The 24,769-nt window shown below is 35.6% G+C and overlaps 1 protein-coding gene across 4 annotated transcripts in view; it reads left to right on the top strand.

Annotated features, from left to right (window-relative positions):
- Positions 1-24,769, top strand: part of ADAMTS6 (ADAM metallopeptidase with thrombospondin type 1 motif 6) — a 240,312-nt gene that overhangs the window by 191,649 nt on the left and 23,894 nt on the right. For 3 of the 4 annotated variants that reach the window (XR_004901934.1, XM_036020332.1, XM_036020333.1), the window contains 2 exons: positions 15,868-15,997; positions 24,421-24,625. Coding sequence is in view for 3 of the 4 variants with exons in the window: in XM_036020332.1 (XP_035876225.1) it covers positions 15,868-15,997; positions 24,421-24,625 (335 nt within the window). In the remaining variant the exon portion in view is untranslated. Of the gene's footprint in view, positions 1-2,369; positions 2,668-15,867; positions 15,998-24,420; positions 24,626-24,769 lie in introns of those variants that run through there. The other variant, XM_036020334.1, reaches the window with a different exon arrangement.

The following is a 24,769-nucleotide window of genomic DNA, read 5'->3' as shown; positions in this document are numbered from 1 at the left end:
TTCCCTGAGTCAGGGGTGAAGCACTTCCTTAGCCTGAATACAAACACCGATGTGTGTGGGGTGTTGTCTTCAGTCTGAATGTGATTTTTAAGATACAGTCGTGACTCTTCTTCCTCTGAGAGAAACCCAAGCCCAATGAATTCAAACTTGGCTATTATCTGCACCATTGTTATTTCTACTAGAGTTCTGTATTTTTTTATTTCTTATTCAGAATATTGTATACTCTATAATTTATCTGACTGCCAAATTTAGGTACTGCCATTGTATTCATGATTAATGTGTTTATTGATAAAGGTTGGCTGGGTAGTGAGAATTGCATTATTTTAAAATATAAAGATTTAGGAGTTTTTTTATATAGTAGTAATTTATGCTAGTGTGCCTTTGTACTCTGACTTCTAAAGGTTCAAATAACAAATAGTGAATAGTCATCCTTGGATTTTAGTCATATGTATCCTGTTTTTACTAATGTTTGGCTAGACGTGTGGTTCTCAAATTTTAGCATGCATCAAAATTATGTAGAGGGTTTGTCCAAACAAGATTGCTAGGCTCTGCCACCAGTTTCTGATTTGATAGGTCTGTCATAGATTCCAAGAATTGGCATTTCTGAGAGGTTTACAGGTGATGATGGTGCTCCTGGTTCAGAAACCATGCTTTGAGAATCATTGGGTTAGACCCTTATGTTTCATAAAGCTAGTGTCTATTAACACAAGTGGTAAATCTTTTAGGTAATAATCCATATTACAGTTACAGTTGTAATGTACATTACAACTAGTCTTTTTTAATGATAAATGGTTCTATGGTTCAGCTCTGTGGTGATAAATAAAATTCTCCAGTGTAAAACATTTTCTGGTGCCCTGTTGCACTTGATCATCCTCAGCAGCACCATTAGATAGGTGTGTTGTTATTTATATTCCTCGGGTAAAAACTCCAGTGAAGTAACTTGCAGAAATCAAGACTTGGAAATTGAGTCTCTAGTGATTTTTAAAATGTAGCATTTTTTCCACAATAAAAATGGTCTTTACTTTGAACAGAGCTTTCTCACTAGTTGGCAAGCTCAACAGAGCAACATAATATATCTTCATTTAAAAATATCTCTTTCAGTAGCTTGAAATTTCATTGTTTCAAATGCTTTCCTGAAAGCAATGGACCTTATCTGTGGCTGCACATTGGAATGGTCTGGAGAACTTTAAACAGTTCTGATGTTTACGCCTCACCCCCAAAGATTCTGACTTAATTCCTTAGGAGGATGGTGAGGGCACCAGCTTTTAAAAAGCTGCCTAGGTCATTCTAAGGCACAGCCAAGGTTGAGAAGTACTGCCTTTGAGGCTGAAAGTGGACTTAGTCTTCAAATGACTTCCATTCAGATTCAGACACCTCTGGGAACTTGACTAACTCACATCTGTTACTGATTGGCTACTAGTTGACTACAATGGTTAATTAGATTTGGGTGTAAGTGTTGGGGTGGGAAAGTAGAGAGGAACATTAGAGAAGGGAATAAGAAAAGTGGTAGAATGCAAATTAATTTTATAGTTTTGTTCCGTCTGGGCATTGGCCTTGGACATGGCGTTGGAAAGCTTTTTTTATTTGCAGGCTTTCTTTGACCTGATGGACCACTTATAAGATTCTAATTAATGCTTTTAAAACAAACTGAAATTGTGCCAAATATCACTTCTTGGCCTTTTGGCTAAAATCAAGTGAAATTGTGCTAAACAGATTTTGAAAGCTCTTCCTTCTAATGTCAAGTTTTGTGGTACTTAGGGAGCTAAAATGTAGAAGTGGTTGTATACTCGAAAACTTTAATTTAGACCCACAAGTCAGAAGAGAAGAGGCATATGATCCCTGTTTTTGCTCCATATTTATGAAAGCTGATAAGAAACTTTTCTCTCTTTGTCACTTATAGTTTTAATCAGAAGACCTTCCATTGTTTTAAGACATTGTTTTTTGTTAGGAGATGGGTCTTTGCAAAATGCGGCAGCATTCATGATAATTTCCTATCTTTCTGAATGTACTCTCATTTGCCACTGTTCAAACAAATCCCTGCACCCACACAACTTCCAACTCCCTTCTCTTATTTTAATACAGTCCTTAGGCTTAAAAAGAAAAGCTTCCAAAGCCAATTAATGAAGAGTTGAGGCTGTAGTGTTGCATTTAACTTTGCACCTGTTCTGTTACTAAAGAAACCTTAATGATTCTTTCTTTGCGGTGCAAAGAAACTTTAGAAAGTACATATTCATTTTGCATGTATTAGTTTTAAAATATAGTACTCAAAATTAGTGTTAAAATATAGTACTCAAAATATATGCAATCTTTGTCCTGCAATTTGCTCTATTGACACTTCTGATTACTTTTTCCAAATTGTTTTTTTCTAGGGTTTTCTTTCTTCCTCTTTTTGTAGAAGTACTAAAATTACATACCAAAGAACTCAATGTGAAACTGAAAAACACACAAACACATGGAAGCTGAATAACATTCTACTAAATAAAGAATGGGTTAACAGATCAAGAAAGAAATCAAAAGATACCTTGAGAAAAATGAAAATGAAAACACAGTGACCCAAAATCTATGGACACAGCCAAACAGCTCTAAGAGGAAATTCATAGCAGTACACACCTACCTCAAGAAACAAGAAAAATCACAAGCAAACTAACCTTACATCTAAAGGAACTATAAAAGAATAATAAACAAAGCCCAAAGTGAGTAAAAGAAGGAAAAAATAAAGATCTAGTGGAAATAAAAAAAATAGAGTCTAAAAAATACAAAATATCAATGAAACCAAGAGCTGGTTCTTTGAAAAGATAAACAAGGTTGAAAATCCTTTAACCAAACTCATCAAAGAAAAGAGAGAGAGGACCCAAATGAGTAAAAGTAGAAATGAATGAGGAGAAGTGACAACTGACACTATGGAATAAAAAACTGTCTGCCAACAAATTGGACAATTTGGAAGAAATGGATAAAATCCTAGAAACAGTCTTCTAAGAACAATCAATCTTCTAAAACTGAATTGAAAAGAAATAGAAAACCTGAACAAATTGATTACTACTAACGAAATCAAATCAGTAATGAAAAACTCCCAACATACAAAGTCCTGGGCCAAATGACTTCACGGGTGAATTTAGTAAACATTTAAGGAAGAATTAATACCTATTCTCAGACTACTCCAAAAATTGAAGAGGATGAAAGGCTTCCAAACTCATTTTATGAGGCCAGCATCACCCTGATTTCAAAACCAGACAAAGACATTACCAAAAAAAAAAAAAGAAAATTGTAGGCCAATAACCCTGATGAACATAAATGCAAAAATTCTCAACCAAATATTAGCAAACTGTATTCAGCAACACATTAAAAAGATTATACAGCATGATCAAGTGGGATATATTCCTGGGATGAAAGGTTGGTTCAATGTCTGAAAATCAATTAAAACGATACACCAGATAAACAAAATGAAGGATAACAACTATATGGTCATATCAATCAATGCATAAAAATGATATGACAGAAAGCAGCATCCATTTGTGATAAAAACTCTTGGCAAAGTATGAATAGAAGAAACATACCTCAACATAATACAAGCCATGTATGACAAACCTACAGCTAACATCATACTCAATGGAAAAGAGCTAAAAGTATTTTCCTTAAAGTCAGCAAAAAGATAAGGATATTCACTTTTACCACTTGTATTCAACATAGTATTGGAAGTTTTAGCCACAGCAATCAGACGAGAAGAAATAAAAGGCATCCAGATTGGAAAAGAAGAAAAACTGTCTATTATTTGCAGATGACATGATAAGATATAGAGAGAACCCTAAAGAGCCACCAAAATCTATTAGAACTGAAATAAATTCTGTATCATAAATTAATATTCAGAAATCAGTTGCAGTTTATACACCAATAACAAACTATCAAAAGGAGAAATTAAGAAAGCAATCCCATTTACAGGGCATCAAAAAGAATAAAATACTTATGAATAAATTTAACCAAAGAAATAAAAGATATGTACTCAGAAAATTGTAAGAGTGAAGAAAGAGATTAAAGAAGATATAAATAAATGGAAGCATATAACGTGTTCATGGATATGAAGAATTAATATTGTTAAATAGTTATACACAAAGCAATCTATAAATTCAGTGTAATTCTTATCAAAATACCAATGGCATTTTTTTACAGAACTAGAACAAATAATGCTAAAATTTACATGGAACTACAAAAGACCCTTAATAGTTACAGCAAGCTTGAGAAAGAAGAACATAGTTAGAAGTATCAAAATATACTACATGACTACAGTAATCAAAACACCATGGTACTGGCATAAAAACAGACATGTAGATCAATGAACATAATAGAGGGCCCATAAATAAACCCATGCCTATATGATCAGTTAATACAGGACAAAGGAAGCAAAAACATACAGTGGGGTGAAGACAATCTCTTCATAAATAGTGTTGGGAAAACTGGACAGACACATGCAAAAAAAAAGAAACTAGACCATCTTCTTACACCATACACAAGAATAAACTCAAAATGGATTAAAGACTTAAATGTAAGGCCTGAAACCATAGAGGGCCCAGAAGAAAGCAGAGGCAGTAAACCCTTTAACATTGCTCTTAGTGATTTCTTTTTTGATATATCATCTGGGATAAGGGAAACAAGAAAAAATACACAAATGGGACTATATCAAACCAAAAAGTTTTGCACAGCAAGGGAAACCAACAAAATGAAAAGACAGCCTACTGATTTAGAGAGGATATTCACCAATATTGATGCATCCAATATTTTGAATATTAAGGGGTTAATATTCAAAATTTATAAACAACTTATACAAGGTAACCCCTCCCCACCTCCCACCCCCCAAAAATCCAGTCCAATTAAAAATGAGCAGAGGACCTGAATAGACGTTTCTCCAAAGAGGAGATATAAATGGCCAATAGACATAATGAAAAGATGCTCAGTGTCACTAATCATCAGAGAAATGAAAATTTAAACTGCAATGAGATATCACCTCACACCTGTCAGAATGGCTGTTATCAATAAATCAAGAAACAAGTGTTGGTGAGAATGTGGAGAAAAGGGAACTTTTATGCACTATTGGTAGGATTGCAAATTGGTGCAGCTACCATGGAAAAAAAGTATAAACTTCCTCAAAAAATTAAAAATAGAACTATCTTATGACCCAGCAATTCCACTTCTGGGTATTTATTTTTTTTTTAAATCCCAAACAGTAATTATAAAAGACATATGTACTGTTGTGTTCATTGCAGCATTATATACAATGACCAAGACATGGAAGCAGCCTAAATGTCCATCAATATATGAATAGATAGTGATGTGGTACATATACACAATGGAATATACCTTGGCCATAAAAAAGAATGAAATACTGCCATTTGTGACAACATGGATGGACCTAGAGGACATTATACTAAGTGAAATAAGTCAGACAAGGAAACACAAATGCCAGATGATTTCACTTACAAATGGAATCTAAAGAACAAAGGAAAAGAACAAAGAAAAGAGAAACAGACTCATAGACACAGAGAACAAACTGATGGTTGCCATGTAGCGGGGAGGTTAGGAGGCTGGGTGAAAAGGGGGAGGGATTAAGAAATTACAAAATAGTCATGGGGATGTAAGGTACAGCCAGCATAAGCAACATAGTCAATAATACTGTGATAACTGTGTATAGTACCATGTGGGTACTAAACTTACCAGGAGGGTCACTTCATAAATTACATAAATGTCTAACCACTGTGCTGTACACCTGAAACTAATATAAAGTAATATTGGATGTCAACTGTAATTGAAAAATTTAAAGTCAGTTTGGCTAGGTTTCTGCTAACAAACAGGCATCTCTCTGCTAAACATTCATTGCTCGGTAGCCAAGGGAAAAAAGATAACTCATAGCTTTGCTTAGACTGAGCGGGAGGAACAGGTCCATCTCTAGAGGCCATTTTGATTTTGTCTGAAGATCAAAGAGCACTTATTTTTCTTACATGTACAGAGTGGGGCAAAGGTAGGTTTACAGTTGTTCATACGAAAAATAATACAATAATTAAATAATAATGCAATAAACTTTGTGTTGCATGTATGCACAATTATAAACATACTTTTGCCCACCCTGTACTAGGGGTTGTTAAAGAATGTTTCTGATCAGTTGGCCATTTAAAATATTGTCATTACTTTTATTTAGCCCAATTTTTTTCTTGTATGCTTGATGCTTATTTTATATAAATGCTTTTAAATTTATTATCCTTTTTTATTTTAACTTTTTTTTATTGTTGTTCAAGTACAGTTGTTTCCATCCCCCCCCACTCCCCACAACCCCAGCCATCCCCACTTCCCACCCTTGATTCTAGCTCCCTTTGGCTTGTCCATGTGTCCTTAACAGATGTTCCTGAAAACCCTAGCCTCTTCCCCCACTCATTGTCCCCCATCCTTCCCCCACCCCCCTCCAAAGTCATCTTAAGCTGTGTGTGTCTGTGAATAGCACATAAACTTAAAAGATAACTTTCTATGTTTCTTCTAAGACAAATTCTTTTTATTTTACTTTTTGTGATTGCACCTGATTCACCATGATTCTCATACATATTGGAACTTGTCTCTAGTTTTTCAGATTTCAAGATTCTTTACATAGTTTCCAACTACTATTTTGTATTCTTCTGACTTAGGGCCACATTTTTCGAACTGCACCGTGGGGCCCAAGACACTGCAGCCAGCTCACAGGTGCTCTGCAGAATATTGTGCATTCTCAGTAAACGCACGGCCACCCCCACTGCACATTGCACAGATTATTACTATTAAGTTGTTTGGACCTAACTAATTATTACATGAAACTCTTTGGTATTTTTTTTTTTTACTGTCTAGTTGGTTTTGTGAAAATTTTCCTGAGACATTAAAGGTGCTGTGAACCAAGAAAGTTTGAGAACTCTTGATTTAGGGTAAAATGAGTGTCATTAAATTTGGTTAAAAATTAGTCATCTCACTTTAGTACGTTAAGTTTCATTTCATAAGAAAAAATAGCATATAACCTACTTATTTAAGATCCTGGTAGCATTCACAGTTTAAAAATTAGGCTTTTCTCTTCTTCCAGTTAAGAAACTAGAGGTCTTAAGTAATATATAATTTCTCCTTCACATCTGTATTAAGTATTCCTTCTGATGTGCCCTTCTAAATATGTTTCCTTCCTTTGTCTCTGTTTAAGATTGGTTCTTTAAGTAGGTTCTTTTGTTCTTCCAGTTAAGGAACTCGAAGTCTTAAGAGTTTAAGATTGGTGAGTGATTTTTTTTAAAAAAAGAAGAAAGAGGAAATAAACTATATATTTAAAAGAGCTCCTGATAGCAAATTCTTCTTTGCAACTTACTGCCAAACAAGTTTATGTAATAATTTACACTATTCCATGTATTAATAACATAGTTTTCAAATTACTTTAGTGAATGTATCATACAGATTACCACATTCCTTTTTTTAAAGTTGGCTATTTCTACATTGTTTCTATGAAAACATTGTATGTTCATGTTATATATTTTATTGTTTTCAAGAATGATACAACAGAAACATAATGTACACCTAAAAGTAGAGTAAGTCCATTTTGAAATAACAAATTTAAAATTGCTTTTAAAAAGCAATTTTTAGAAAAAAAATGTAATGCAATCTTTAGTCCAGTAGTGGTACCTGCCTGAGAGAGAACAGCTCTTAAAGTACCAGATAAAACAGAGCAAATGCTTTACATTTTCACTGATGTCCTTTTAATTTCCTTGCTAGTTCTAAGTGCCTAACACATTTAACATCACTAAAAATGGTCAGTTCACATTATTAGTGAATAGCAGAATGTGCTTCAAACAAAGAAATGTTCTGAGACTTGACTTTTTATAGACATAATAACAGTAATAATGACTAATGCTTGTGCAGCTCATAAAAGACATCTACAATGTAACTGACCGAAACTCTAAGTGGAGGAGTCCCAGAATGAAGCAAAGGAAAATCAATCCAATTATTTTTGAAAATTCCAACTAGACTTGATTGAAATTAAGTGTGAAAGACGTGAAAAATTCAAATGTTATAATTAAGTTTGCTTCTCTCTGATTTAGAAATTACCTTACAAAAAGTGATTTTCAGAGTTAAGTCAAAGATAACAGATGGCTATTTTAGTCTGAATAATTAAAAGCCCTTTATTTATTGTTATTTCACCCTCCTGGAAGAAACAAAGTTGTTATTAGTTTTTAAGAAAAAGCCCCAGTGAAAGTTACTTCTGTGTGACATTTCATGATGTACTATTGTTTGAAACTTTGAGGGCCCTTTCACATTTCACTCCTGTGTATTTGAAACATAGACATAGAACTGATCACTGTGATATTTTTAATAATATAAGTCCCTTATCAAAAGTGATAAATTTACAGGGAATGAAAATTTGCATTAAGTTTTGTTTATTATTTCCCAATTTTTTTCTTTGGTCTTTGAAAAAGAATTTTTTAAAAGATTTTATTTATTTATTTTAGACAGAAGGGGGAGGGGGAGAGGGAAAGAAACATCAATGTGCGGCTGCTCCCCACATGCCCCCCAGTGGGTACCTGACCTGGCCTGCAATCCAGGCATGTGCCCTGACTGGGAATGGAACCAGTGACCCTTTGGTTCTCAAGCAAGCACTCAATCCACTTAGCCACACCAGCCAGGGCCAAAAAAGAATTTCTTTAAGAGAAAGGAGAAGAGAGGGGAAAAAAGAGGGAGAGAAACATGGATCAGTTGCTTCTCAAACTGAACCCCCAACTTAGGCATGCACCCTGACTGGGAATCAAACCAGCAACTTGAGGGACAGCGCCTAACCAACTGAGCCACACCAGCCAGAACTGAAAAAGAAACTTTTTGTGAGATTAAACCATAGTCTAATTGCATCGACCGTGGCATGCCTCTATTTACTGTGTCCCATCATCCCCTTCTTTCAGACCATTTTCAGTGTTGAGAAGGAAGAGTACCCTTTAGCCTGTGGGATTGGTTGTACCAGACATCATAGCAGGGCACCTGTGAGCATCACAGCTCCTGAAAGCACACCTTCTTGTAGCCATCCATCACACCAGGCTCAGTTCTCAGGCAACATGTCCTTGAGAGCAGTACTAACTTCTCTAGGCAAACTCATGTTCTTGGCTGGTTCTCACTCCTGGAAGTTAATATGTTTGTTCATAATTGTTACTTCTTTTTTCCTTAAGCATATGGCTTTCCCTATATACTTTTTTTAAAAAATCCTTTGAATTCTCCTGTGTATTTTCAACAGAATTTAAGCTTTCTAACTTCTTGTAAAAAGTCTTACACATGAACATTTCATCTGATAACCTGACACTTTTTGCTGTTTATCCCTGCATACTGTGGCTTGCCTTTTGTCTAAGGTTAAGATTTACAACTGAAAGTAAGAAATCTCTGCTAATCCAAAACATTTCTTCTACTGCTGTTTTCTTCCCTCTTTAATCTCATTTCTATTGCTTCAGAAATTCTATTTTTCCCTAATGTGATTAGGGCCTAGATACCTATTCACTCATGGAAAAACTTGGGTAAGACTGAAACCAAAGTTTGAGTGCATTCCTGGTGCGTTAATGATGTCTGTGTCACAGGCCATGCTTCACTTGACAAAAATTTTGTCCAAAATATCATTTTTAACAATCATAACATTATGTACTTTTACAAGAAATTATGCATAAAATACTTTTGGAAAAAGAAAGCCTTTTATAGTGGTAAGCACCATTATAATAATTTTATAGGACCTTATGCTTTTATTATTCCCATTTTTTTATTTGAGCAAAATGAGTTTATTTTTCAAAGCTATACAGCTTGTTTATGATTATGTTCTTCTTATGATTCAAATCTGAAGTATTTATCCTTTGGTTCCAAGAAAGGGATTTTATATATAATTAAAGAAAAAGCTTCTCTATTGGTAATAAATCCATCACAGTGAGTGGAAGGAGCTCAAGGCTACATCCTTCCTCTAAGATTTTTCAAAATAAAACACAAAAAGCAAAGAAGCTTCTACTAAAGGTCATGGAGATTCATTTTAGTATAATTTGAGTTACTTCTTTGTATTAGAAAAGTTGTCTCTCACGTTTTCCTACTTCTGGTTAGTGTTCTGCCGCTTGACACGGCAGCCTCTTCGCTCTGTACTTTGCCCTGAAACAAACCAAATGGAGCCGGGCAAGTGCCGGCTTTCCAGACTCACAGCTTTGTGGGCGATGGAGGGAAAGCAGACATAGAAGGGAGTAAGTGTTGAACAATTGAAATGAAGAGAAAGCAGCAATAACTTTCTTAGAATTTGGAGTCTGGGGAAACATTAGAAAGTCATATAATTTGAGTGTCTCATTTTACAAAGGAGAATGAAAATTTGCCTTTGTCATTTGCCTAAACTGCCTAGTTCTCAAGAGAGGGAACTGAACAGGGCAGCAATCGGAGTGAGAAAAGACGTTGTATAAAGATAAAGTGAAAGGGAATAAAATCATAGACATTTGGCTATGAAGAGAGTTCTTAGGGTCAGAGAAACAGAAATGAGACAGCAGTAAAACCAAATGAAGGGCTGTAAAGTTAAAAATATTAGACCTGAAAATTCATTGTTGTGTTAGGTACAGTAGCTTCCATAATTATAATGGGATTTGCCTTACCTTCCCTCCTCATTGTAAAATAATCTCATTGAGGTGAAGACCATCTTACTCATTTTTCCCATCCCTTATGAAGAAGAAAAAACCATGCCTTAGAGTAGGAATTCAGTGACTTGTTAAGTTAGATAGTTTCTGTGGAAGAGATTATTGTTAATATGTAGTAAGTAGTGGAAATTCCCACCCAGGATAATGCGATTTCAGAAAGATGCAGTGTATGTATGTTCCACCCTACCTCGCTATCACTAAACACAGTTGGCCCTAGAAAAACATAGTATTTTCAAAACTACATTTTCCTTTTCTTATCTTGTGCCCTTTAGAAATCTAGCTTTGCTAGGATTGAAGGGAAGATACTGTAAATGCAGAGAAAGAAAGCTTTTGAAAGATAAAAAAACCAGCAGGAGGCTCATCAGAAGCAGGAAGCATATGGGTGGAACTGACTGGTACCCTGGATGCCAGCTGTTAGATCCAAGGCAGATGGGCTCATCTCCACCCTGTAAATGCTTGTGTCTGGCCAATAATCACACAGCACAACAGCCAGATTCCAGCAGTGAAAGACAGAGGAGAGAGATACTTTTTTCCTGGCATTTATTGCTCTTTGGATGCTATTTGCACTGAAAATTTAGATTAAATTAATATTGCTGGCTATATGCTCTGTATACTATGGGTATATAGTGTTGTCTTGGTTGCTGGCTACTTTGGGTGGTGTGGTTAAGCAAATTGTTGCCTTAGCCACCAAACACATTGTTAGTATAAACTGACTTATTAACTTCTTCCCCCTTCCTCTTCAGAAAACTGCTCTGATACGTGCTACACCAGTAGGTTAAATGATCTAGAAGTGGGCCAGCCCGGTTATCCTAAGGGACTCACTCCCATGTGGTTATAGACTGTTCACTTACCAATCAATTCAGTGGTCTACAACTGAAAATGCTGGGTTTTATGAGATGTGAGAAGACCTAGAAAGTCTTCCTCCTGCCCTTAACCTTCCCAACATCCTTCCTGGTTTAACACAATCACTCTTTCTAGTGAAATTCAAGTGGTAATTTCTGTGCATTGAATAACCTCTCTCTACATTTAAAAATGGTGAACTGACCTGAAAAAGGCAATATATTGTCAAATATTATTAGCATGAATTTACAAAATTAAGAGAGAGATGGGAGATTCCTAAGCAGCATACCAGGGGAGGGACTGAAAAGAAGGCAAGAAATGAAGAGGAGCTGTAGTCTCTGAACGGTTCACGTAGGATTGGCCCTAGGACAGTAGCTGCTAAGCAGGAGACTCCACGTCCTTCATGTAAACCATCACATAAATCTGAAGTAAGCTCAGTAGATGAAGTTCATCTGGGACTCACTTGCAGTGTGGTAGACTTCTTGGTCATTTTCCTGTGGTATATGCTGTTTCAAAATACTAAAAGTCATTTCTTGATGTGTAGCTAGAACAGTGATTCAAGTTGGGTACTTCTTTCTCCCATTGGACAACAGAATCCTGGTAAGCAAATAGATCATCTGTAACTTTTAACTATTGGCAGAAAATTAAATATGAGATCTGATAAATTAAAATTTATAGACTAAAAAAGTAAGGGTTATGTTTCCATGTTAAGAACCATCATATCTGAGTCTTTAAAGATAAGCAAATTAAAAGTCTCTAAATAGGATATACCCATTTTAGAGAGTTTAAAGTACATGTGTATTAGTGATGGCATCTTTGTACTTAAATTTTACAATACGAAACCATAAATTCTTTTAAGCAAAGAAGAGGGACTGCGTTTAACAAAAGAAGAGGTGTACAGTTTGCAGTAACTTTAGGTGTTTACGGATAAAATATAATTAGTGCAGTTTTAAATTTTACAAATTAAATTCTGCAGAACATCTGCATATGTCCAGGGGATACGGACACTAAAAGCCACTAGAATTTTGTTTTCAATTAGGCATAGACTGACTGATCATGTGGACAATTTATGTTTTTGGTTATAAACTGTAAGTCTTAAGATTTGAAAGCATAGTGGCTTTGTGTAACTGGATGCAGTTATTGCCAAGAGGTTTAAATCAACTTTCTAGCAATGTTTTACAGATTACTTTAAAAAAAGAAGCTATCTGCAAGAGGCTTGGTCTTATAAGGATTCTAAACTCAATCATTTCTCCCTTCACTTAGTTTAGATGATTTCCAGTTGATCTATATTTTCTACTTTCTAGAGTTAAATGCTGCCTTTTTTCTTAATCCCAATGTATGCGATTAGAAATTCATCCATTTAGGTACATTGGTTTAGAGAGTTATCCCATTGTTACTCACTTAACAAGAAAAATATATCTGCAAACCTGCCAAGTGTGGGGGGTAAACGTTGGAGGTGGACTTGCATGCTGTTGAAAGATCATTCGTCGTCGTAGGAATATTTGGAATAGATTACTGGTTTAGTCAGTTCTTGAGTGTGAAATACCAGACTGTCTAATATAACATTTTAGAAGAAATTAATAAAAGATGAATGTGAAGAAAAATGCATCTTCATAAAATATAGAGTGATTTCAGCTGTTAATTCAAGGACTTTAATTTTTGCTTTATAAAAAACATGCTCTAGAATTTTGAAACAGAAATGCACCTCAAAATACCTTAATTCATAACTTTTAAGAAGTCTGAGAGGCATGACTACAATTAAGTCAATTTGTAATTGTTAGCATCTAGTCCAGTGTCTCATGGGAAGCACGGGGCCCTTATATTAGTAACTGTTCTCTGTTGAATGAATGATGAATGGTTTGCTGACCACATTGAGCTGGCACTTTTGGTTCATTTTAAACTAATTACTAGATCCCATCAAAAAGTATTTTATGCTTAAGTTCTCTCCAACAGTATTTTATGAAAAATAACCTTGAAAATAAAGATCCATAACAAAGATACAAGATTATGGATAATTTTTATTTTTGTTTTTTCTGGTTTGTGTATTTTTCAAAATTTTAACAAAAATGTTATGTAGCTAAATTTTTTTCAAGATACATGGCCAAAAACTTTCTTAAAATGAAATATAAATTTCACCTCTAATAACTAATATCTCATCTGCGATGTAAATTGCTATTACATTAAAGGCTACTTTTAAAACTAATGTAATTATAACCAACAGCATTTCCAGGATTAATTAATTTTATCTTGTGATGTAGAAACTGAACTAATGTTTCTGCCACTGATACAGAGCAATGTGAGTTCCATTTTGTAGTTTTGAAAATGATTATCCTTTTCTGAGAAAGCCAGATACCAAACTGAATGCCAACTTTCTTCTTGCAAGTATAATCATAGTGTTTTTATTATTAAACATATTTATAAAAGTCAGGTAAAGTTTGTAAGTCTTCTATGAAGTGGGTTGTTTGAGTCTCCCATCTCCAAATATAATCATATTTGAATGACTTAAATAAAAACAGAGATGCTAACCAATAAAAATAATCCCTTGTGCCCCCTGGTAGGAATGAAATATTGAACCTGGGTAGATGGATATTCTGAGCCACAGTGGCACTTGGTAGTTGAATCCTATGACTAATCGCAGAGATTTGTATTTAGGTAGATCACATGGACTTAGTTATCTGCCCACTGGAATGACACAGTAGGGAGATATCTGATGAATATTGTGGAACATCTGTGAATGGGTCACAGCTATTCCTGATGTGAATCATTCTTCCCTCAAAAGTCTAACATTTAATAGTTAAGAAATTCCAAGCTGTTGTCACAGAAATCGAAATGTTTGGCTTATTCTAGGAGTTGGGATGGAATTGAATACAACATCTACTCTAAGACATTTTTGCCAGTAAGTTGTCTGGCTGTGTTTTAACCCTCTAAATTTAGGACAGCCTAAAACCTGGTTAGAAGTCAGCAGTGAGAGCCCTGGGTCCCAGCAAGTAATCAAATGCACCTCTTCACCTGATTGCCACCATCGGAGACCACAAGATTTAATAATTTCCTTGATCAGGAGAATAGATTTCCTGCCTTTAAATTTCACAGGCTTGGTTAAAAGTGTGCAGAACACGATGACGGCAGTGCTCCCACCCCAGAACATCTATGACTCTTAAGGGACCTTGGGGTCATTTGGTGTGCAGCCCTTTCAGTGACAGTTTTCTTTAGAGTACTATGAAAAGCAATTAAAAAAAAAAAAGCAAAACTGAAGGTTTATGTGGGGCTTGCCAGATGTGAAGCTGTGGCTTGCAGGCTTTCTGGGTCTGTAGGTGCCTGGTTATTGAGCTGGGGTGGTGAGTAGGGGGGTGGCTTAGTCTGCTTTTATTCCAGTTCCAGGAGTCACCTGCTACCTCTGCATGACCTGAAACATTTAGCATTGTCTTGTAGTTTGACTTTTTCTCTAACATTTTGACATATCTACCTTTGCGTCTCTTTGGTTCCTCCTTTTGAATCTGCATGAAGTCTTTACCAGGGATGTTTACAAAATAAGAGTGTGTTTGTGTGTGTCTTTGTATTTTGTGCCATGTGAGCAAGTTGTGGTGGATGACTGCCAATAAATAAGAAACCTATTTAGAATTTTGTAAGTATTATAATGAGAATGTTTTAGCTGTGGCAAACATTTTTAAGAATTTTAAAGAATGAGAAGTATTTGTAAGTTCGAATTTTATGGAATATGTACGTATCTGTTTGACAATGGTGCGGTCAGTGGTGCCGTCCCTGTGAGAGCACAGTGATGGGTTGTAGTCCAAAAGAGGCGCACCGCAATCCTTAAGTTCTGGGCTTTGTGGGATGTTAGAGAAATAAATCTATAAATGGAAGAAGAAATGAAATGTATGAAATGTTTCTAGCAAAGACTAAATTAGTTGGATCTGTCCTACAAAATATCAAAAAGTATATGTGTCCCTATTGTTTTTTTTTTAAATAGATATACAACCATTGTTTTGCATTGAAATGGATATTCATACATTTTATATGGTGATATTTGGGGGAAATGAAGGTTGTTTTTTTTTTTTAAGGAAAGCATGAAGAAGATTACATAAATGGGAATACTAATTGTATAAAATCACCAATAGTTTATTTTCTGAACTTGAAAACAGTTGTTTCTAAACACAAGGACAACGATTTTGCCTAAATTTGCAGTGTGATGACCAGTATAATGACTTCTCTCCTTTTTAGAGAAGCAGTCAAGTGTTTCGGGAACAGATAAGACAGCAGCGATCCGGTGAGGTTGATTCCTTACAGAGGAAAGCTGTGCACACCGAACTTAATGCACGGTAAACTGCTCTTCGATTCATTCTGTCCTCTTTTTCTCAAGGTGTCCAAAGACAGGAGGTGGTCTGCAAAAGGCTGGATGACGGCTCCATTGTCCAGAACAAGTACTGCGACCCTGACAATAAGCCTCCTGAAAATCAAAGGACCTGCAACGCTGAGCCCTGCCCGCCTGAGTAAGTAACAGAAGTGAGAATTGTGTTCTTCAGGTGCAAAATATGCCATTAGATATTGACATTGAGAAACACATTTTCATATTATATGAATAAATTAAACTGAGAAAAGGGATAAAACATTATCCCTTATTCCACTGACAGAGGGTGGAATTTGGATGTGCCTTTCAATGAGTAAAGATTCCTATTTATTCATAGGTTTCAGTTAACTCCTCTAAAGCAGGAACTTCAGTTGATTAATCCTAGCACAGTGCTGGAAATCACATTACATCAGTTGCTAAGACTCACATCTTTTGCCCTTTTAACATGTCTCTAATTGGTATTTATCTTGCAACTAATGGTGTCTTACAATAATAATTCGCATTATGTATTTCTTTCTTAATGGTACATAAAATAATGGTACCTGAGAGTCAGTAAAATATGGTAGATTGGTATGCAATCCTGTCTTCTCCAGGTATGTATCCTACAGGCCCAAAGACTTTTAAAATGGTTTAGAAATACTCTGAAAAAGAATTTGCTGACCCTGTTTTCAGTTCTGTCATCCGAGGCATCCTGTCCTCCGAGTGGTGGCCACAGGCATGGAGGTGCCCTTTGGCCTCTTTCTGCTGATTAATGTAGCAAGTACAGCGTAGCAAGTATACTTCACTGTGAAGGGAGACACTAAGAGAGAGATACTCATTGTAAAGACGACTTTTAAAGAATTAACATTTAGAAATATGAGACCTGCTGTTAATGAGCCTCATTGTATAATCTGTAAGGACACAGGTTTCTTATTTGAGCAAAGGCAGTGATTGTGTGAAAGAAGACAAAGATGCTGAGTTGATAATACAAACATCGATCCTGGTAGGGATTTTGCTTATTTGACAACTGCAAGCCAGAACATATGTGAATGCAATTTCCTTCTTGTTTCAGAGTAACCATTGTCTTCCAGGTTTACTATTATAATTATCCTGCCATGAAATTGATAAAGAAAAATAAAGCAAGCAAATGAATGTCTATACTCCAGGGTCCATAGGACTGGAGAGGAAAGCTCTATAATAAAATAATCTCTTTCTAAAACCTACTACAGTGGAGTCACAAAACCCTGGGACTTACAATGAGTAAGGAATTCAGGCCCCTGTCACAGTTAAAGCAAAATGCATTTCTCAATATTTGTTCAAAACAACAATGCCGTAAGAGCTTTCATTATCCAAACTCACTGCCTAAAATATTTGACTTTCAAAGGGAGATATTCACTACTTGTCTCTTGAAAAGGTTCTGGCAGTGGTTACAAATAAGGACACAGTGAGTCTAGAGTGATAGAAGTTTTTATTTTAAGAATTTTTAAATTCCATGTCTCCTCTTTCCAAATTTGATCACCATGTCACTCATTCCTTAAAATCCAGATATGGGACAGTATAGCAATATGACCTATGATAAGTATTATGAAGACAATATATTTGGTGGGTTTTTAAAGATTTTTCCTTTTTACCAATTACTTTTATTAGTTTATCTCAAGAGAAACTGAAAAACTATATAAAACAGGTGATGCTTAAAAACCCCAGGCTAAATTTTGAAGTTTTCAATAAATTCAGCATATTTTCATATAATTATGAATCTCTACCCATCAACTTAGTTCCCTGCCACTCAGGATTTCAGGTATTATGTTTGGCATTTGATCATCCATTTAAGGAATTTGAGTGGGCCCAGTCACTCCTGTTCTATTTTGGCCTCAGCTTTTTTATTTGTTTAAGCTGAAATGCTATTCAAATGTCCTATGAAATTTCAATAGTTGGTCATTCCATCTCATGTATTTTAGGCCTGGCTATTACATGGGAGTGTGTGTGTGTGTTGATACTTTAAGGATATATTTGAACTAACATACATAATTAAAGTTAACTTTCTTATCTCCTTTTGATTTATGAAATAAAAAGTTATTTATTAGCTTTTTTAAAGTTTGAAGGTGAGGGAATGGAATTTGAAAAACAAAGACAAAGAGAATATAAGAAAAAAAATTTAGGCTGACAGTTTTCTTTTTTGGAAAGAACTAAAGAACATAAATTATTTAAAATATTACTCTTTATTAGTTCATTTTGTCCTAAGTTCCTTTTAAGTATCTTCTCTATTCTCTTGAATACAGACTATGAAAAAGGAAATGTTAATTCTTCAGAATGGTGGTTGTATGTCAGATCCCCAGTAGATGCTGGCATTACAGAGATAAAAGTCACAGAAAGACTATGAATTCAGTAAGCTTTCAAATGGGTGTGGAAGAAAGGAAAGGAGAGGTCTTTTTGGATGATGTAATAATTGTATTTGGTGCTGTAATGCATATTGAAACATAACATTTTTAAGTGCAGATTAGTAAAAAAAATATCAAACACCTATAATGCTTATAATACCACTTTAAATACTTTCATGTCTATATTTCCAGTCTCTTTGTGTACATATAGACATGTGTATATTAAAAAATGGTATAACAATATTTATGATGCTTTGTAGTCAGTTTTCAACATATTTTGAACATTAAGTATCTTCTACAATGTTTAGTAGATATGTCATTGTTTATTTAAATTGGTTTCCCACTGTCAAACAATTTTGGTTACGTCCTAGCTTTTAATCCTTTACAATATCACAGCATTAACCATTTTTGCTACTAAAACTTTGCTCTCTATAATTATGCCCTTATGCTACATGCATAGGAATAGAATTTCTGGTTCAAATAGAAATATATGTAAGTCCATCAGATGCATTGTCCCAGTGCTCTCTAGGAAGAACACAGAAATGTGTACTCCCATTAATAGTATAAAAGAATGTCATTTGCCTGAACTGAAAACCCTGGGTATTATTACTTTAAAAACCACCTTTGACTATTTTGTAGGAAAAAAAAAAGCCTTGGTATCTAATTGCTGTGTCATTTAGTATATCTTGGATAGCCCATGAGGCTGAACGTTAAAAAATTAAGTCCAGTGGCCATTTTATTACTTCTTTTTTGCTTTTTCTTTTCATAGCCTTTTTTTTTTTTATTGAAAATAAAGTCTATCTCATTTTTTATTGAAGTTCTTATCATTGTTATTGATTTATATGAATTCTTAATGTATTAAGGATATTAACTCTTTTATCTGTGTTCCAAATATTTTTTTAGTTTGTCATATGTTTTCCACATTATTTAAGGTATTATGATCTATTTTTATTTACTAGAGTTTCAAAATATTATATAGAAAGACTATCAATATTTGTTTCTTTTATTGGCATAATGTTTAGGAATGCCCTACCTACTCTTACATTATACTTTCAATGTTTTTTAATGAAAACTTTAATGTATGTAAAATATATTTGAGGAAAGGATCTATATTTATTTACAAATATTATTGTTTCTTCAATACCATTAATTTAAAATCCTAAATGCTATTTTCTATCAAAAACTATTTTTTCAAATTATGAAATATTTCAAATGTCTTTTAGTCACATTGGAGACTTTACAAGTATAGTATAGAAAAATAGAAAGCTATAAAATTTATTGTATAAAGAAAACAATGATAGGAGATTGTAAAGATAAACAAAAGAGACATTGGTAGAGAAATAATAATAACAACAATAATAATAATTTATTTGGAAGATCTTAAAAGGCCAGAGGAAGCCTTACTGGGAAAATTTGAGCACTCAGAGCAGCTACTCTTAGAAGAAAGAGTAGTCAAATGGTGGGGAGACTTGGGACGGGAGGAAAACAAGGGCTCCAGAGACATTGAATGAAAATGGTAGAATTCATGGCAAAGGCTGAAGCAACTGGAAAAGGGAAAAGGGAGGAGTCGATACTAAAGAGCATGACTGGCAGGAAGCATGACTGATAGGAAACCACACCATAAAAAAGGAAGTAATGCTGAGTTGACATCCAAAGAGAAAGGCCAAGAGTTCAGTTTTGACCTTGCTGTCTTTTTTTTTTAAGATTTTATTTATTTATTTTTAGAGAGGGAAGGGAGGGAGAGAGAGAGAGAGAGAGAAACATCAGTGTGCGGTTGCTGGGGGTTATGGCCTGCAACCCAGGAATGTACCCTGGCTGGGAATCGAACCTGGGACACTTTGGTTCCCAGCCCGTGCTCAATCCACTGAGCTACGCCAGCCAGGGACCTTGCTGTCTTTTAATAGCAAGAACATTTCTATAAATGACCTAATGTGAAGAACCCATAGATACTGAATATTATTCCTATATGAAACTGTGCAAAGGTGAAAACAGTGGAGTGCTATACACTGTGATAATACTGTGATCAAGAATTAGAAGGCATTTTTCAAGCAACTCAATGTGGAAGGCAGTGTGCTTTGGAAGAAATGGTTCCTTTTCTTAAGAGCAATCTAACTGGGCAAATTCATATAAAAATAATTATAGTACAAGTCAAAATATGTAAAGTACAATGAGTGAGTTATAAACAAAAGTGCTAAAGGATTCTCAGACTAGGGAGAGATTTTTACCCAGGGGTTCAGTTTTATCTAATGGTATCTCTTACGGTATAACAGTTATTTGAGTCATTGCACCTCATCCAAGGACAATTATAATCAGTTACCTTTAGAAAAAGATTCATCACAGTCCTCTATAAAACTCCAGACTTTAGGACCAAGGACGAATCATAGAAATCATTTTACAGATGAGAGTGTGCTGATCTCCAGTGATGTTTTTCCCATTATTCCAGACATTACTAACTCTGTAAGTTATAAATCAAATGTCTGGTGACACTGTAATACTTCTAATTTTGTTTTATCAACACATTCTCAATTGCCACAATTTCAGAGATATTTATTGCATCATTTTTTTCTAATTTAGAAAAATGTCGAGTATGGAACGTTTAGGGCATAGAGGCTTCTCCTTAATATTAATTTCACTCTCCAGATAGCCGAGGAAAGAGCAAATGTTCTTTTTCTTTTTTCTTTTTATTTACCAACTTTTTGTTTTGAAAACTGTTCTAAAAACTATTTTAAAAGCTAGAAAAGTTTAAGTATCTTAGTAAGTAGTTAATAAGTTACATATTTGAATCTCTGACTAAAGATGTTAATGTCAAATTCTGAAGATGTGTTTTTATTTTTCTACATGGTATTTATTAAAAAAGGGTGATAACTAGACTCTTCACTCAAGGATAAAGGCTGGGATGTCCCAATATCCATCCCAACCTTTTATTTTCTCCCTCTCTCTCTCTCTCTCTCTCACACACACACACACATACACACACACAAACACAATCCAAATATCTAATATCAGTTTATTTTCATGTGCTCTGCTATTTCCCTTTAAGGTAAAAAAACAAAAATAATATTCTGATCTTATGATGAGTTCTTTCTCATCATAACCCAGGTTGGGGCAAAGTATTTTTATAGTGTCTGTCTTATTCTCTCATCTCATTAATACTATTCTTTGTCCTAATGTACAGATACTGTAAATCACATAACACAGGCTTCACCAAGCCACTCTTACCCCAGACGCTCCAGCGTGAATCCCACTAATTGTTAGTGTCTAATGGACAGGAGGAACTTGTGAGGATGAAGGCAGTTCGACCACTGGGTCTTCAGCTCAGAAAGGAACAGCCCCAGTAGTGTTCAGACTCCAATGATTCAGCAAGTGGTATTCCCAAAAGGATTTTTTCCTTCAGATTTTTACCACTGAATCTAGTGGAGGAAAAGAAAAGAAATAGGGAGAAAGTCATCGGAGGGTCAAGTACATGAAGAATGAAGGTGGAGAAAGCAGTCTGTCTTAAACTGGACAGGGGAGTGGAGAAACTGAGACAATTAGATGCAGTGGTAAAATTGCAAAACTGTTTAAATAACTAGTGTGTGACTTAATCCTTCAGACAGACACGGGAAGGAACAATTTGCTGAGCAATAAAGATGCAATAGGAACTGAGTGTGAAGCCCGAAATTAGTTACAGTCAGAAGGGAAATTGGGAGGGTGGTTAATACTTTTACTTTTCTACATTCCGAGTTAAATGCTAGAGTGACACATCTCAGCTAAGATGGCTGGCAATAAAAGAGAGGACAAAGAATGAAAAGGCAGAGGTGGCCCTGACCTCGTACAACAAAGACCAGCAACACCTCCTGAGTCACTGCTGTTACTCTGGGCACCTGTGTTTAATTTGAGGGCCTTTATCCGGCGTACATTATGGGACCTAATGAGATCATGGCTGGAGGTGGTATGACTGAACACTTTGTGGCTGAGTTATACACATTTCTATTTTATTCCCTAATCTTGGTGATGAAATCACTGTTGCAAATTGAATCAGAGTTTCACTCAGTACACATTTTCCTCTTTACCAAAAATGGTACTTAACAACTTGGGATCATGTTCATCTGTGGAAAACAAAACAGAAAGATGAAAACCACTTCAAATCTTCTCCGAAAAATGACTTGAGAAAAAAATGCTAATGTCAGATTTTTTAAATTCAGGATTAATTTATTATTCATTAAATCAATTCTAGGTAGAAATTTTTTAGATTTTTGACAAGGTATATTTTATATTGAGAAGCTGGTTAATTATGGTCTTCTAAATGCTGGTCTCTCTCTATAAGTAAAGACATTACAAATAATAATGAACAAAGGCCATTGTGGCTTATTTAGCTAAATGCAGGCTCAAATTTAGGCTACTAGTACTCTGACTTCACTAAGTTGCTATCTTCCCCATACGAAACTGGCACAATGAGCTAAGCTCATTGAAATAGTGAGAAATTTGTTCTTAAGCTTTCAGAGTCTTCTCTTTCTCTGGGTAGGTGCCTACCCCAAAGCATCACCACATCCATTAATGATAGTTGCCTGATTTATAGTCATGAATTGAAGAAAATGTCTTGTGACATCATGCTTGTGACCAAGAGTCTACTATTTAGCAGTGTTAAAAGTGGAATTCAGTGGAAATAGCAACTGATGGGGAATCAAGTCTTAGTTCTACCATCGCTCTTTTCATGCCTTTGGAGAAAGGTTTTTCTGACACTGGGTTTTACTTTCTTCTTCTGTAAAACAATGTACAATGCCTGGAACACAATAGGTGTTTTAAATTAAAAACAATATGTCAGCCTAGACTCTGGTTGGAAATAATACAACATCAATTCCAGCTAACTCCAGCACATAAGAAGGTTTGTTGGTTTATGTAACAAGGCTGAGGGAGCTGTAAGACTGCACCTAGCTTGAGGAATGGCTAGAATCAAGGATCAAACACCGTTAGGACTCTAGCTCCTTTGCATTCTTTCAAATCACCTAATTCCACTTTGCAGGGGTCATGGCCACCAGCAGCTCTTACTGAGCTGTGTGACCAGAAAGAAAAGGGTACCATGTGCTCTAGTCAAGATAAAAAAATTCTAAAGCCAAATTCTCATTGGTCTGATTTGGATCATGATTCACAGCCCTTGGACCAATTACTGTGCCTCAAAGAGTGAGCCCTGCAAAAGTATCTGTCATACACACACACACAAATCCTGAAATTATATGTATATACATACATATAATGTCACTGATGACTTCAAGGAAAAAGAGTCATATACAAATAAATGTGCGATGTTCCTTTTGTTAAGACATTACTGTTTCTTCCCACATTAGCTGTGCAGGAGCTATTTTTAGCAGTAAAGGGATCCACGCAAGAAACCTCCATGTTTCCACAGAGCTGGCTCAGGGCTCTGCTCTTGCTGCAGGTGTTCTAAGGCTGTCATGTCTTCGGGATGGGTACCTGGGCCTTCTTGCCCCTGCAAGGACAGGAGAGGCCTTCTGTCTTCTATAGAGCCTGGTGTTCGTTTCTGCGAATCAGAACAAATCTCTAAGTTTTAGCATAAAATCCTCAATTATGGGAAAAGCTGCCTCAATGTAACAATAAAAAGAGCTACTGTTGTATGTTAGACCCTCTGTTAGAAGCTCTCGGTGGTGTGCTAAAGCCAGTTAGTATTAGCTCCTAAGACCCTGCTAGTAGCATATCTTCTCTTTTCATGTTCACTGCATCTAGGAGATAGCTTGAATGGTCACAGTGAGGTATTTATACCACAAAAATTGGCTAACACAACAAATCAGGTCTCCCTCCCTCCTACGAAAAGCCAGTCATTAACCATTTACCAGCACATGACTGGAAGCTTCAAATCTTACCTGACTTAATCTTCGTGACAGTCTTATGATCCTATTGTTATCCTCACTTTAGAAATTAATAAAAAAGGAGAAAAATCAGAGAGGTTAAAAAATACAGAGTGCATTACTTACCTGGACATAATTCTGCCTGCTCCAAAGCCCATGTACTGCACTTGAGGAGGCAATTGACAAGAAGTTATCTCTTCCTTAGCAGTTCTTCCATTTGTCATTTGTCACATAAACAACACTGAAATGTTCTGCTTTTGCAGGAAAAGGATGTAGTCCATTGGTAAAAGTGCTTTCACTCTGCTGAAAATCACTGGCTACACTGAGGAAATGCTTTTTGGTGTTTCTTCCCCTTCTTGCTGCAGGTGGTTCATTGGGGATTGGTTGGAGTGCAGCAAGACCTGTGATGGTGGAGTACGTACCCGGGCAGTGCTCTGCATCAGGAAGACGGGACCTTCTGAGGAGGAGACACTGGACTACAGTGCTTGTTTAACACACCGGCCTGTCGAAAAAGAGACCTGCAACAGCCAGTCATGTCCCCCTCAGTGGGTGGCTTTGGATTGGTCAGAAGTAAGGAAATATGAGGCTGTGTGTTGTGAGATGTCTTAACTATTAACAGCAAAGCATTTAACATTAAGGACACCCGAGCATGTGAGCATCTAAGAACACAATAAGTAAGGACTGCCAAAAAGTGAACTTGGCCGTGTTATAGTT

Source organism: Phyllostomus discolor, chromosome 3, assembly GCF_004126475.2.
Source record: "Phyllostomus discolor isolate MPI-MPIP mPhyDis1 chromosome 3, mPhyDis1.pri.v3, whole genome shotgun sequence".
Classification (NCBI taxonomy): domain Eukaryota; kingdom Metazoa; phylum Chordata; class Mammalia; order Chiroptera; family Phyllostomidae; genus Phyllostomus; species Phyllostomus discolor.
The sequence above is the reverse complement of the archived record's forward strand: the minus strand, read 5'-3'. Positions and strand labels throughout refer to the sequence as shown.